At 40.8% G+C, this 15,954-nt stretch overlaps 1 protein-coding gene across 2 annotated transcripts in view; it reads right to left on the bottom strand.

The window, feature by feature from the left end:
- The window catches only part of PLCB1 (phospholipase C beta 1), a 398,333-nt gene that overhangs the window by 20,410 nt on the left and 361,969 nt on the right, over positions 1-15,954 (bottom strand). The window contains exon 32 of one of the 2 annotated variants that reach the window (XM_063331246.1): positions 3,123-3,187. The exons of the other annotated variant lie outside the window; for it this stretch is intronic. Within the exon in view, the coding sequence (XP_063187316.1) occupies positions 3,149-3,187 (39 nt within the window). The 3' untranslated portion in view covers positions 3,123-3,148. The remainder of the gene's footprint in view (positions 1-3,122; positions 3,188-15,954) is intronic. 2 annotated transcript variants of the gene reach the window in all.

Here is a 15,954-nt window from a genome sequence, read left to right as displayed (position 1 = left end):
GGGAAAAGGTTTTCCTCCCATCATTCTCATATTTGCTTTGAAGCGAGGTGAACCTTGGGGTGATGGATCTCTTCACCTGAGTTGGAGCTGCCCGCGTACTCAGGGCTAATCCATTTTGTTTCCCAATTTTCCTGCACAGGTAGGGTACACTGAACGGTAACTCCACCTTGCATAGCTTCTAACGCTGTTCCCTTCACACAGTCTATGAGGCTGAAGTCCTGAGAGCAGGACAAAGCAAAGGAAAGAATAATTCCAGTGGTGGCATAAGTGGTTACACGACGCCACAGCAGGTTCTTCTCTGCGGTCTGATTTCCTTCTAACTGTGCAGTAGCATTTGGATTGCCCAGGTCCCCGCCATTCTCCCAAGATATCCTGATCTGATTCAGGGTTAGCCTCATATTGTTTCAAATGGAAGTGATGCACGATGAGAACAGAGTTAAAACAAGTACCTCTGGTTTCTAAATGTTCCCAGAGTTGTTTCAAGGCAGCTCAGCTCTATTCCTATCCTCCTGCTTTTCAGAAAAGGAAGGCAGAACATCCCTCAGGAAGACAAATCAATATTCTCATGACACTTAAACACAAACAAGAAAGAAATCCCAGTTCCCTGGTGAGCAATTGCCAATTTAATTCTGCCATCTTCAGTAAGTCACTCTTCTGAATACTGTCAAGGCGCCAATATAGTAATTATGGGCTCTACTTTCTTTTGTCACAACTACTTTGCTCAGGAAACATAAACTTTAGTTGCCTTGCCTGTGTCCAAGAGGAAAACAATATTCATGAAATCAAGGCCCCGCCTAGCAATTTTAATCTCTAACCTTACCACAATGAGAGAACTAAACAATAGTTAGAACTGTGTTATTTTTAACAAGTGTTCAAAAAAACGATCACTTATTTTGTAACAATAAAAACATTAAAGTAAACCAAAAGCGTGTAATGGTATGTATAAATACGTGAAGAATATATCGGTGTCCAGGTGGGCAGAGAAAGGTGATTCACAGCAAAAAAGCCTGACAAATTATAGTCACACATTATAAATGAGTCAAATTTACTTCACATTTGCCTTTCAGTGACGTATAGAAGACGATCTGCATCGTGCAAGGCACAGCTCAAACATACAGAGTTAGAATCATCGAATTGCCCGGGTTGGAGGGGACCTTTCAGATCCTCGAGTCCAACCATCAACCTAACTCTGACAAAAACCATCACTAAACCAGATCTCTAAGCACTATGTCTGTCTGTCTTTTAAATACCTCCAGGGATGGTGCCTCAACCACGTCCCTGGGCAGCCTGTTCCAATGCTTGATAGCCCTTTCGGTGTAAATAATTTTCCTAATATCCAGTCTAAAGCTCCCCTGGCACAACTTGAGGCTGTTTCCTCTTGTCCTATCGCCTGTTCCTTGGGAGAAGAGACTGACCCCCCCCCCGGCTACACCCTCCTTTCAGGGAGCTGTAGCGAGCGATAAGGTCTCCCCTCAGCCTCCTTTTCTCCAGGCTAAACAAACCCATGTCCGTAGAAGTATACGCAATAAGTATTTAAAAAACAAACGAACAAACCCAACCCTAGACAGGCTGACAAAGCAACCTGGGGGGAAAGCACGAGGCCCCACCACACTGATGCTGGCCAGGGAGCAGAACAGCGCTCACAGCCAACGTGTGCCTCCCCCGCTCCTGAAGGTGCATTGCTGCTAACGCTGGTACCAAGGAGTAGTCCCCAAAACTGACCCTTGGCTGTCAGTAGGAAGGACTACGAATTACAGAACAACTGTTAAGACCTTGTGCGGGACGGTGAAAAGCCACAGAAGGATGTTCCGCAGCAAGGAGGAGCTGCAGCTCTCTTGAGACGGCTCCTTTCACTCCTGCGTATGTGGGTGAGTTGAGCCCGGGGACACTGAAAAGCAGACACTGCCTGCCTGGTAATTAACCAAAATCCTTTGCGTCCAGGTAACGGCAGCCGAAAGGCAGGTTTTGTTACCAAATACAGTCCTCACTGAGAAGCCATGGCTATTCTCTCCCCACAGACAAGCAAAGCATATCAAAGTATTCCAGAAGAAAGCAGTAGAAGGTGAAATATTAAATAACAATACAAAGCAAGGAGGATTCACCGATTCAGTGACAAAGGTGTGTGGCTTATTGCTACCCCCTTCACAGTGAAAGCTCAAGACCTCCTGGCACGACCATGTATACAGGAGGTTTCAGGAAGTTTGCTAATACATAATCATGTCTCCTGATAGCAGAGATACCCCTGAAATAATACTTCATTCTATCAGCGTGTTCTAATCATCAGCCCTTCCATAAAGCAATGAAAAAACTCTTCTAATCTTCTTTCATCTTTGTTCCAGGCTTTGCCTGCCTTTCCCCAGTTGTCTTCTGTTCCCTTCCTCCTCCCTGAAAACCTCACTCTCTTACGTCTAAGTCTTCCCCTTTAGGCTTCGCTAATCCTGTTTTACTGATTCACATTCATAAATTCTTTCTCTTTGTCCCCCAAGTTTTCCTCCTGCTCTGATGCCCTGGTTAATCCTCTCTTTATCCCATATTCTGGTGTCCCAGATGACAAATCCTTCATTTTTCTGCTTGGTAAGCTTCATCTTCAGAGGTACCCAGAATTCCTCCCTTCAACACCTTTCTCCATCTCGTACCTTTAACGTTCAGATGCTCTCGGTTCCTACCCCCACATCCTCCCCCCTGCATCAGCCTTCTTTACCTCTTCAGAGAGACATTTCTGATCTGAGAGTACTGCAGCTACTGTGAGCAGAGAACAGAGGATATTCTGATGACCCAGAGGGCTGTGGAAAGAAAACTTTTATCGTCATGCTGTTACCCACAGCCCCTGACCGCTGCGCTGAGGTGGGGCAAAAGCAGCAATAAATAAAACAAGCAGGGAAACAATGGGGTGGGGTATGATTTGAAGAAGCCACAAATTGCTTTCCCAGTATAAAAAGGATGTAATGGCCAGTGGCAGCATACGTTAACGCAGCTAGCAGATAATAATCAGGGCTATAAATGCTCCAAGATTTCAGAAGAACCACCAGGCAGTAAATTGTGGACGCTCCTGACTTAGTTTTGACATGTAAAATAAAAACAACATTAGCATTACTAGATAAAAAGGGGAATGTTTCACTCACTTTCACTATAGTCTCACATTCCATTTCTACTTCTGTTTCTCCTCTACTTCTTGTTCTTCTATGCTCTTTAAAACAAAACCAAGGATCATTTCAATTTGATGTGATTAACAATTACTCTAAGCTGAAATGACATAATTCTGTGCATTACAGTAAAATAACATCTCTTTAATCTATGCACTTAATGAAAAACAAAAGATCAGTTCATGCTTCTGTGTGCTGGCTCATTAATATTCGACTAGGTACATATTAGTCAGAGAAACCAGGCTATTTATCACAGCCTGTCACTCGATACTAGAAGAGGGCAATGTTTCAACTGTGTTATGTGGGAGATCCGGGTTTAGCTGAAGTTGCAGCTTATGCACATCTCAAGAAGTGTCACTTTTTTCTGGGAGGGGGAAAGAAGCACGTCTCTGAAGGAAAAAGTGAGCATCAGCCACGCCACCTGAAGTATGAGCTTGAAGAAATACCTCCGGCCATCGCAGCAGGAAGGCTTTAGACTGCAATTGTGCCTAATCCCATGAACTCAGGGCAGTCTGGATGGAAAACCTTCAAGGACATCACCAGGTGCTTACAAGGGTGGTGCTCTCCTTCACCAGCCGGCCCGTTCCCTTTGAGTCAGCCTTGCACAAGTGCCTGAGCAGGAGACGAGGTACGGGACGTGCTGCTGCTGGAGGTGTTACTAGTGTCCACTCGCCTTCGTCCTGAGTTGGTGTTTATCTCTGGAGTGGAAACTTCTATTTGACAGTGCAAAAGAACGGCAGGATTTTCAGGCTGTCCCATTAACCTAGCAGCCCCAGACGTGCTGCAGGCAGCTACGTGTGCTCGGAGCTGACTCACTGGGAGAGCTGTGGTCCGTCACACACCACTCCGAGCACCCTGGAGTTCAACTCTCTCTCCTGAAGAGGTCTAAGGGCTGGATCAGAGAGGTCCTGAAGGTAATCCAGCAACAACCAAGAAGACCAAAGTGTTTTAGTTTGTGCAGTTACTAGAAGAGAGCCAAAAAATTATAGCCAGGAACTGAAAAAAAGGGGGACTTTTTGGTTCTGGCTAAGTGCAGTCTTTAAACAATGTTGCCATGCCATTTTCAAGTGGCTGCAATATGTTTTATTCTCTGTTAAATTATTGTGGTAACTGTCTTATTTTACTCCAAAGTAAGTGTTATTTCAGTATTGAGTGATACATTGCTTCACCTGGATAGTGACTGCGTGAGTATACGGCTGAACTCGGTTCTGTTTGTAGAAGTTAAGCCACAGCTCTTTTACGATACAATTGGTGCCACTAAAATCTTGACACTTCCCACATCATGGACTTTTTAACTCCATCACAGATTCAAGACAGTATGGTATTTACATTGTCCAGGAGCCAGAGCTGTAGTGGCATCCAATGTACTGTGGTGATACTGGGTGAGAGTCAGCCCTGGAATAACTGCATGCAAGTTCATTGAGGTAAACTGTATTTTGTCTTAGCTGTCAGGTATGTTACAAATGAAATAGAAAACTGAAACCTATAAAAAGAAATAGAAACAAACAATAGCACAAAACGAAGGTTTTCTTTAATATTTAAAGATTACATAGCTTAATAACTGAAGCAGTACTTTGGAAATTTTTCACGAAACATTTCCTCTCAAAGCATTTTTTTTTAACTGAATATAATTATTGAGTCACTTCCTTGGTAATGGGTGAAGAAGCAGAACAATACGTTTGAGCACTGTGTCCTCATTTTACTTTCATGCAGATTCCTAAGTGCCTTATAATTGAGTCACAATGGCAGGCAAAATAAATATAATTAGCTAAGAACGTGGCTGGACTTGATTGAAATTTTACGTAAGGGAACTTAAGCCACCTTCTTACATTGCATTGCAACAAATGAACAAAACTATTTTATTTATTTTCTCCTTGAACTCTTTCTCACCTCGGCAGCAAGGGGCTGTAAAACGACTGCATTAACACCGACACAAATGGTGTTTTAAGATACATGTTGGGTATAAGATGGCCAGGAAACGCGTGCCAGTGATTGTGGCAGCTCGCACCATTTCGACATGCAAAATGAATCTAAAACATTAGCTGAGGAAGCAGAAGGTGACAGTTGGTAGCAGAAAAAAATGTAGCGGCAAGAAGGTGAAATGTAAAGTGAAAAAAGGAAGCTACTTTGTTTTGCATAGTTCCTTATCACTTCTCCTGATGCACTTCATTTTTCTGTCCCTTTGATCTATATACTTCACTGGTTTTGTGCCCCTACTGACAGACAAATCAGATTAAGTGCCTTACTTAAAATTGGCAATTTTTACAAAATTACACACGTGTTTGCAGCACACAAACATTTTGTTACTGTGGATGTTGGCCTACTTACTTCAACGGGGCTCGTAACTACTGAAGGCAGGTTAAGATTTGATTAGAAATTCCCTTAAAAGCAGTCTTGGAAAACACTGCTAAACATCCTCTTGCTAAATTCCTTAGTTTGTGCAACATTATTACTTTTCCTTACTTTTGGCATCGTTTTTAGCCAGCTTCCCTGTTAAAGGACACATCTTGGTTTGCGAAAATGTGTGTCTGCTTGGCACACAGGTATGTGCTGGCCCAGGATTTGGGCGTGCAAAGCAGGCACGCATTTACAAACGTGCAGATTTTACCTACCTGGAGGATGAATATCGGGGTCAAAATAAGTAAACATTTCAAAAGAAAAAGCAACATCCAAAAATGATAACAAACCCCCCTCTACTTAATCAAACTGAGGATTTTCCCTTTGGTTATTTATCAAAACACAGTCCACTGAAAGGAACAGAGATATCTGGATAGCATGAATTCCACCGTGATAGGATAAGTTTACAAGATACAAGTATTTAGCTGTAAGTAGGGTACACACCACACAAACCCTGTACTGTTTATAGAGCTTTTAACAATATAGTGTGTGCACTTGCACCATTAGCGTCACACCCAGTGACGCTAGTGTAGTAGACGTACATGATATATTATGCACACGTATTTACCACGGGGGTGCTCACTAGTTTTGGAGCTCCAGGCATTCAATTGCAGCATAAGAAAGACAAAGTCAGAGAGAAACACAGGGATGAAACACCGAATTTCAAGCTCTTTCCTATTCTGATGGTCGGGACTGTAGTTGTCATAATTACCTGGTCTTTAAAATCCCCAATCCTTGATCCTAGTGTGAGAAGCATCTTTCTGTATGTACAGACATTACGTGAAGCAGCTTTTTGTGAAATCTCTACTGCGTAGATAATACAACACAGAAAATACGTATACTTGCCCAAATCATAACTAAGCAGCCAAGTATGTATTGCTTTTATTAGTGCTGAGACAACATTTTAGAGAAGACACACATGGGAACTAGACCATGGAAGAACACTAATGACAGAGGGACATGGTAAAACACTGTCTGCTATTCAAAGTCGAGGTCTACCTAATACCGGTTTCCCAGCAGTTTTCTGGAGACACGAGTCATCAGGAAGTCCAGAAATCAATCCAGTGCAAGTTTAAGCTTTTAAAAGATTGAAGTTGAATATATTCTGGTTTATCTGATTATTCTGAAAATGTCCTCACTCACGTAAAGGGTCAAAAAAAGGTCTACATTTTTGGTTTCTACGCTGTTGTGAAAAGCTGTGTTGTGTTCTCTTTTATTGTGACATTACTATAAAGAACTACTGCCACAACTAGTCCAGATTTATACTCTTGCTAGCACACAGAAACGTGGCACAGAACCTCGTCATTCACTACAATAAATTGTGCTGACCTACCACCTCCAATCAAGTGCTGTTAATATGCCTTACTCTTTACAATTATCTTTTATGAACCTTTAAAAATACAATGAAGGAAAATGTATTGTATCAGGAAAAAGAAAAAGGGAATACCGCTTATCCACAAGCGGCTTTGCCTTTGGCACACACTTACAGTGTTTTCTGAGACCACGGCAGCACAAAATCACCATATTAAAGAAAGAAGAATAGATCTTAAAAACCAGTATGAGGGGAAATGGAAAAGTTTTTAGCAATGGTGCAACCCAAGTGACTTAAGATTTTTAGAAATGAAACATTCATGCCTCGCTCCTTCTCCTGTTTCTGTGCTATAGTGCTCTTACCAAAGGTTCAGGAGGCTAAAGGATACCTCTTCACTGGTGGCAATTCTGGGGACGTATTTCTGCTGAAACCCTGGCCAGCTGACTAAGCAGCAAACAGTGCTCACCAAACAGGGGGAAGAAACCAAGCCATGTGGAAAACAGTAGGTACTGTTCATTATTTAATCAATGGACCAAGCAAAAGTGTCTTGGTCTTTATGGAAGAAGCTCTGGCCTAAATTACAAAGCGATGACTCCTTTTCGAAATTCGTTTCCAGCTGTGCTGTGTGTTGTACAGCTCATCTTCAAAATAATGTGCCAGATGTGTTTTACCTAAGAGGGTTCTTTATACAGGTATCTACAAACGGAAGATTGAATTGCAAAGCCAAGCAAAAAAGGAAGAGAAATGATAGAGGGTTTGCTTTCCCATGGGTGTCATCTACAGCAAGGCTGCACAAACAGACACTTAGGACAAACTCTAGCTCATGGCAACACAGAAACAGTACAAAGAACATTTAAGGTAGCAACTTGCAGTCATATTTTCAAAGTTGTGAAATCTTACTATATCCTTATCTTCCTTGGATCAGAAAAGATCCTCCACATCCCTATCACAAAGTCAACGCACACGCAGGTTTGCTTATTAGTTGATCCGAGACTGGCTGTGAAGCAGATAGACAGAGGAAGAAATGCAGGAGGAAGAGAATGGTCCTGGCTTTGATCTCACTCAGTGAAACAGTGAAACCAATTCAGATTAATTTTACTGCACGCCACTGAAAAACACTGGGTTAACAACGATGTGAATGAAACCCATCACTATGCAATTTCATGCCTAAATTACACATACACAATCCAACTGTGCCAAGAACGGTCTTCATATGCACTCCTCTTTCTCATCCTGGCAACAAAAGTACATTTTCATTCCTGCTTCCTATTGATTACTTTAGTTACAGCCTTTTTAAAAAATCCACTACTATTATACAACAGCTCCATAAACGCCAAAAGATTAAGTCAGAATATATATTTTTCAGCTCAAAAAACCCAACAAACCAAACCTCAACAAAAGCAGAGTGTCACTGAAGCTCTGTAGGTACAAAACTGTATATAAATCACCTTTAACATATGTAGAATAACATTTATTAGCTTGCAAGCTAGACAAAGATTAAGCAAATGGAATTTATTTCTCATAAACATACTGCCATTAACATAATAAATGACTGTTAGACACAAAAAGTCCAGTTTGTGACTCTCTCATCCAGAGTTCGTGTTCCTCTGGTCACGCATGAATAGTTAATGCACTGCGGTAATAAGGCCAACAAGATTCTGTGACCGTCTCAGTGGATGGCTTAAACTGCAAGTCTCAAAGATTTACTCATTCAGGACCCGGGCTTGCTCCACTGAAGACAGTCTGAATTTTGCTATTTATATCAGTCAGAGTATATTAAAAGTTCACTCCTCACTCCACCGATGCATTTGACAAATTGTCTTAGTCTGGGAGGTAGTCAGGCAAACCCTGTGAATCAACTACTCATCACAAAGAAGGCAAAATTACTTTAAAAATGGAAAGAATGCTAAGGGAGTCAGGATCGCTCTAGGTAATCCAGAACAGCACCTTCGCAAGGGATTATTTTAGGGTTCATCAGCAGTTATGAAAAAATACATTCCAATCTGGTCAGTTAAAGGAAATGAAAGAATCAAAGAGACTTAGATTACCATTGGGAGTGGGCTAAACAAAGAAACGAAAGCTAGAAGCATATTATATTTTTACTAGGCAGAACGATTTTTTATTATTCTTCAGTAAGCACCGAATAACTGAATTGAAGTCAATGAGTTCTTTCACTGGCCATGGTGACATGGCCACCAAGTGCTTTAGGAACTACTAACTTTTTTCTTACATGATAATAAAGCTTTTTTAGTTGTCCTATAATGGTCCCATTACTGGATTCTTGTCTGAGTACCAAGGCTGCTATACAGAAAACAATCACTGGTCACAGAACTCGTTACATTGCAAGAGAGTACGAAGCTGTCAAAGACTTTAGGCAAGAATCTTGTCCTCTCGTAAAGACTTTGTCTTGATCACACGTTCAAATATTCCTTTGATACACATTAAGTATCTCAATATTTCATCTTAAGCAATGCTGAATTCTCATTCATCCTTTAAAACCTCTAGTGTTACGAAGATGTATATATACGCATATACGTAAGAACGTTAACAAGCACTGGGAAGGACCTCTGTTCTCTGAGGTGAACCCTAAAACTAAGAGAACTCAGCTCAGCTCCGTCTTAAAAATAGCCTTCTGTCCACACAATACATGCTTTTAAAATAAGTTATATAGTACCCAAAACTGGAACTACTTGTCTGATGCTTAGTTAAGCATCACCTAACCTAGTTATTTCTGTAAGAACACAGCCTGCAGCACTATTCTGCGATGGCTCAGTCTTCCCTCTGTCCCCAGAGTAAACAGGTCAAAAAGAGGAAATTTCGCCCAAAAGCTTTCCAATGAAACATACTCGTTGCCCCAGTTTAGCGAATGTACCACGTTATTTGATTGTTTTAAAGTCTAAAGTGTTAATACATGGATTTTGTAAGTGAATTATCTTCAGGGGATGTAAAGGACCAAGTCCTCTGATCTTGATAATGAGACAGAAATCGCTTTTCCGTAAACGATACTCAAATTTGGAAGACTGCAAATTAAAGAAAATTCTTCTCCTATCCCAAAATGTCACTCTAAATCACACCAGTACATACCCAAAGTGATACCAATAACATCTCTGAAATGATAATGAGCAAATGCCAGTGAAATTGAGATAAGCATCAGGCAAACGGATGTCTCATTGATTCAATGCCTCACACAAATGAAATGGTTTAGTCGTCTTATCTGACAAACTGATTTCCTTTGCAACTTTCTGTAAGTCATTACACTGTAAGGTCTCAACTCTGCCATCTGCAAAATTGCATGAAATAGAAGTTATTAGTTCAAATTTTAATACTATTAGAAATTGGAAGCAATGGCATAGTCTTGTGTTACAGAGCCAGCATGATAGCTTAGGCAATTTTAGGTCCTTCTCTGTGTTAAATATAGCAGATCGCATAGCTTTCCCTGCAGTAAAAGGAGATTTATTTCCTAAGAATGTTCAAAATCCAAATCCTTTTCCTAATGATGTGTCCTATTAAAGGATTTTTTAATCAAACACCGTATCAAGGAAACGTCGTCTCCCACAATTTCATTAAACGTTAAATGACTGTGAAATAAACAAACAAAAATGTTATTTTTGAGAAACTGCTATTAGTTCCATTTACTTTGTAAGATGTAATACATATGCCAATTAGTTCTTCCAATGACTACACGAGGGAAGCCCCTTCTGTCCCTATGCTCAGTACTCTATGTTAGGCTCATTAGTTTGTGTCTGAGAACAGATTTTCGGCTTCATTCTTTTCTGAACCCAAAGTTAGCCTCAGACAGATAATGGAGCTACTGCTGATAAACTCAAGATGCCTTAATATCAATTTGCTCAATGGAAAATCTTGCTTATTTTGAACTAATTTAGTACAGCAGTACCTGTTTAAGATCAATTCACAGCAGACTATTTCCTATTTATTGCTAATTAAAATCATGTATTTCCTGTTCCAAACAGCACATAACCCTGAAAAATTAGCTACAAACCCCGTGTGTTTTTGACTGAGCTGCTGGACTATGTCTAGACTTACCACCTAATTCTGAGGTTCATAAAAACAACTACTCTAGGCAATGACAAAATGGCCAAAGCGAGGTCAGGTGATGAGGGAAAAATAGGTAGACACTCACTGAGCTTTGTCTTCTCAACATTATGAAGTGGAGAATGGCTTAACTGTGGTTTTTATCTCCAGCCTGAGGAACCAAGAGCACAGTAGGGTGGAACTCCTTCTTGGCACATTAAATTTGGGGACCACCCAGCCTTTCTGTCTCAATTCCAGCCCTTTCCGGCCTTGGAGAGAATAATACTCTAGTTGTGTGCCAAGGGGATATCTGCAGGTGGCATCTGGGTTTGACCTTATCCACCCACACTTCTGTTGTCAGGTTTATACAAAAATATTTTCAACTGATTGTGCTGTGTAGATACAGGCCAATTCTTTCACTTCTGGAACACAGTTAAGTCAGGAAAGTACACAAGCATGGGAACAGCTAAGAAAAAAAGGATATATTGGAGTGGTACTGAACTAAGGAAGATTCCACCCAATGCTTTCAGTTCATTGCTCTGGAGATTTGAGCCTCCATCGGAACTGCAGAGTTACCAGGAAAGCAGGACCCACTGAGCTCCATCACGCTATCAAACTTCCAGAGGATAAGGAGAAGGGCAGTGCAATCCCTGTTCTCTTTTCACTAAACCTCATCAACTGAAAGAAGATGCAATTACAGGAAGCGTGTGCATTACTTTTGCTTACTGGTGAATCAACTTTTTTATTGCTTCTCCAAAAATCTTTGTCTCGTTCCCATTGCAAAAGGCTAAAATCTGCTTAGGCTCCTCTTAGGGCGAGCTAATCAATCACAGCGGCCTCAACTGCATTTCCACCAAGAAGCTTGAGTTTAGGATGCTGTGCCAAAAGTGACGTACAAAGCTAAATCCCTCTAGGAAGCAACCCTGCAGACTTCAGAACAGGCGTCTCTTCTGACCTTTGGCAAGTCAAGTGCCAACAAATGTTTCTTTACTTGCACCAAGTCCAGCAAAGCCTCGGTGAGACAGAGATACATCTCTTTTAAAGCCTCCTCTAAAGGTTTTATTTTACGTCCCTAGATAAGCTAGTTGTCTGAGCATCGTACACGTGCATAATTTTAGAGTTTAAACCCCAACCAGTAAATGTTATGAAAGATAACATTAACAAATGTCAATCTGGAAGATTCCTAATTCTCAAAAGCTACAGTGGTGCTTATCTTAGAGCGATACCGTTCAGAAGCAACTGTAAGAAGATCTAGACCAAAACTGTACCAACTATGGGCCAGCAGGTAAAACTGTCGAACCAGAAATAAGCAGAACTCTCCATTCCCCAGGCTAAATAGACTGTTAGGACCGATGCTAGGCTACTACTATGTTTTAGTATGTTGCATGGAGTCTTACAAGGCTTAAAGGCAAACAAAAAAAAGTCAATGCTTTATAAAACCAGCCCGAAAATTCACAGCTTCAGAAGAAACTGGATTTTGAAAGTGCCCAACTTCGTTACTAGCATTTTCTTTGACGCCCCCCAAAATACTCATTCAAACAGCTATCCCAGTCTGCCTCATTAATTTCTTAGTTGTTGAGTTTTTTAAAACTGTGCTTGGAGATATTAATCACATTGCAAAAAATATAGTAGGAGTATAATTAACGTAACAATCATACTGAGTGTATATTCACTAGGTTCAATAAGAAAGAAGTACTTCAAGTCGTCTTTCAGAATACAAGTGTCTACTTTTTGCTCAAATATTTATACACCTCATCCGTTTGAAAACTGTGTTCAGGAAGAAACTGGGGCAGGGCCTGTCTTTTTGTGAGAGGCCCCTGCAGAACCAAGCGTTTTAGCGTCTCTGTTCCTGCACTGAGCTATTGCAAATTCATGATCATGAAGAGATGGAGTCCTACTATATTTGCAAAATATAAGAAGGCTAAAGTAAGCTTGTCATATTTCAAACTTACTCAAGCTCCACATTTTTTTTCAGAAGGAGGGATTCAATTCAAATTCATGGATAAATTAAATTGGTGTAGCTAAAGCAGACTATTGCTGGCAATCCTCCTTTTCTCTCCTGCAGATTATGCCATTCTTGCAGGCACAGCTGAGCAAATTCTGTATCTGCTTGCTAGTTGCTGTAGCTTAAATTAATTAAGTGCATTAATGTAATCCGCTGCCAACTGGAATTTACATTAACAGGCAGGACCACAAATAGGGAAGAAAGTTGGGGGTTACATATCTCACTCAGCCGGCTGCGGGGAAGGGTAGGGCAGAAAGCAAAGGTCGGTGTCGGATGCGGCTGCCTCAATGTACAGTTCTTGAAGCGATCAAAGAACGAGACCCTGTACATTGCCTGTGAAGTCGGATCAAACAGCGATGTTTTTGGTTCCCTTCAACCTCATTTGTTGCAGTAGTTCAATACGCCTGCAGGCCGATAAAACCAGCGGCACTGATACTCCTATGAAAGGGAACAGGGAAGTGCCAGTGGGGAATTACCTCCCGCCCGGGGCACGCGCGAGCTCTGCTGGGAGAAGGGCTGCGGCTCTGAAGCCACTTAAACAACAACTCCCCCAGGGCCCCGAGGAGCTGCCCCAGCTGGGGTCAGACTGGAGGGTGCTCAACAGCACTAACCACTGGCGAAATTCAGAAGTAACGGGAAGTGATACGAATGCAAGCAAATATTTGCAATAGCACTTATTTTACGTGTGTTTCTTATTAAAATCATGCAATCATATTAATAACAATAAAATGAATATAAATATCAATGTACGTGTTGATATTCACATGATGAAATGTACTTTTGTTGTTTAGAGGACTAAACAGTTTCCATTCTTCGAAAGCTTAAACCAGTCTTTTGTTTACCTTGTTTTCTGACATAACTTTTTTATTTACAGTAGGTCAGGGGAGGATCCTAATTTCTAAGGACATTTTCCAATTAACTTTCTTAATTAAAAGGAAAAGTTAGAGTCAATTGGTTTGCAAATAGCGTTATTTAAAACCACAAAATACTTAGATTCTGGAAAACAGGACTATCAGAAGCAATCCCAGCTGTCGATCTCTAGGTGTTACAGCTGCTGTCTGGCATTCTGAATGTCTGCCCATTTTTGTCTGATTTTTTGGACATTTTCATTTGCTCCAAAATTCTCTATCATTATTAAGGAATTATTGTTCCCTTTGGCTTCTCTTAGGCAGTGCTATAAGCAAGTGCTTACATGGAAGCATGCACTTAAAACTATTGGCTTTAAGGTGTTTTAAGTTCTGCTCTGAATAAGAATCCGTAACGGGAATCTCTGCAGAGATCCAACTTCATGAATTTGTGCTGGAATCCAGTAATATCCTAGGAAATGCCTGCTGCTGCACTGATTCAAAACATCTCCCAGTCAGTCTGAGATCTTTACAAATCAGTGTAAAAATTCACACTTTCAGAAAGGACCATCATTTCATCTTGTGTCCAATTAAATCCTTAATGAAGTTAGTGTAAGTCTTTCAAGTTGTAACTTTGAAATTAAACCAGACTCACAAATAGGAACCTAGATGTCACACTGCTATGACTGACTTGGCGATCGATTAGAAACAGACTCATCCGACCGAATAGTTAACAAGTACTGGAAAAAGACTGAAATCCAATCAAATGAAAAAAGATGATTGCAAACCACTTAAAACCATTAAAATTACTTATTTCCCTAGCGCATTTATACCAAGTGAATACCCACACTCTTTGTGGATGCAAGGATATTTCACATCTAAAAATAACTCAGGCTGTATGCTGATCGCAAATCTAGATACACCCAAGGCAGCTGTAGTCATAGGTCAATTTATATTACTTATGCAAAATGAAAAAGAAAATAAGCTTAAAGCAAAATCAGGCGTTATACTTTTCACATATCCATCGTGGACATACGCTATAAGTTATTGCAGACGTTGTCTGAGACACAGTAATTTAGATGAACGTACTTCTCAACAGTTTCAGTACTAAACCAGATGTTTTCCCACATGTTGAAAAAGTGATCTTCAGTGGACAACAATAACCTTAGATTATGAGAATGTGTATTGTATTTCAACATTTGCTATTTCTCCTTTCGTAACGTCTGTTGGCTTTCAGCAAGACAAATTCTCATCCTCATCCACATGCAGGGGAGTCAACTGAAAGTAACACAACTTCTTACACCCTCACCTAAACGTTGGCCTGAGACGTTCTTTATTGTGGGCAGGTATAAACATACGGCGAACTCCTGCTCACGTCCTGACCCTCTTAAAACAGCTTCACACAACTCTGAAGCAGCAGTTTTCTTTGCTTTAGTACTGGAGAATCACGGAATTTCAGAGTTGGAAGGGACCTCTAGAGAAGCGGAAATAAATGTGGTTCAATACATTTACTGGGCAAGAAGAGCAGTTTCTATGTTCCCATGGAATGCTTTCAGAAATACTAATAGTAATAATAGCTGGAAACCCCAACAGGGCCTAGCCATCACTGGAGAAACCAAGTAACTCTGAATTTTGAAGGCAATTAGTTCACAGTATGTGAGCACACATTTTAAATTAGCATGTTAGTGTGCAGACAACAGCATTGTATTCTCATTTTGTAGTGGAGTTTATAACCGCATGAGTCATAACGCAGGGCAGGCAGGCTGAGGAAACCTGATGGCTTCCACGCTTCACAGTGTTCCCTTTGTTTAAGAAGAAAAATGTTTCTTCTGCTCAGGACAACGTAAGAGTGAACTTCTCCACTCTAGGTTTGGCATGTGTTAAATCCATTTTTTAGATAGCATGGAACCTGGAAATCCATAAATCTGCCTCTCCCCATTTTTGTTTTCCGTACAAGGGAAACTCTGACTTCATTCCTAATGCAGTCAACTAGGAAAACTTGAGTAGACCACAAAACTCCTTCATGGGATTAGTGGTTTCAAAACAGGACTGGGAACCATCAAAACTGGATTCTAATTTTGTCCTGCAGACATGTCACTCTGAAAGATGCTGAAGCCAAAGATTTAAAACATTGACACCTAAAGTAAGGCAGCAAAATGCAAAATTAGCTATGCACTCCAGCAAAGCCTTTAGTACAAGGAAAATGCTGTACTGTTTTGA

The sequence above is a fragment of the Chroicocephalus ridibundus genome, chromosome 3 (genome assembly GCF_963924245.1).
Source record: "Chroicocephalus ridibundus chromosome 3, bChrRid1.1, whole genome shotgun sequence".
In the NCBI taxonomy this organism is placed as follows: Eukaryota; Metazoa; Chordata; class Aves; order Charadriiformes; family Laridae; genus Chroicocephalus; species Chroicocephalus ridibundus.
Note: the sequence above shows the minus strand (reverse complement) of the source record. Positions and strands in the feature narration are given on the sequence as shown.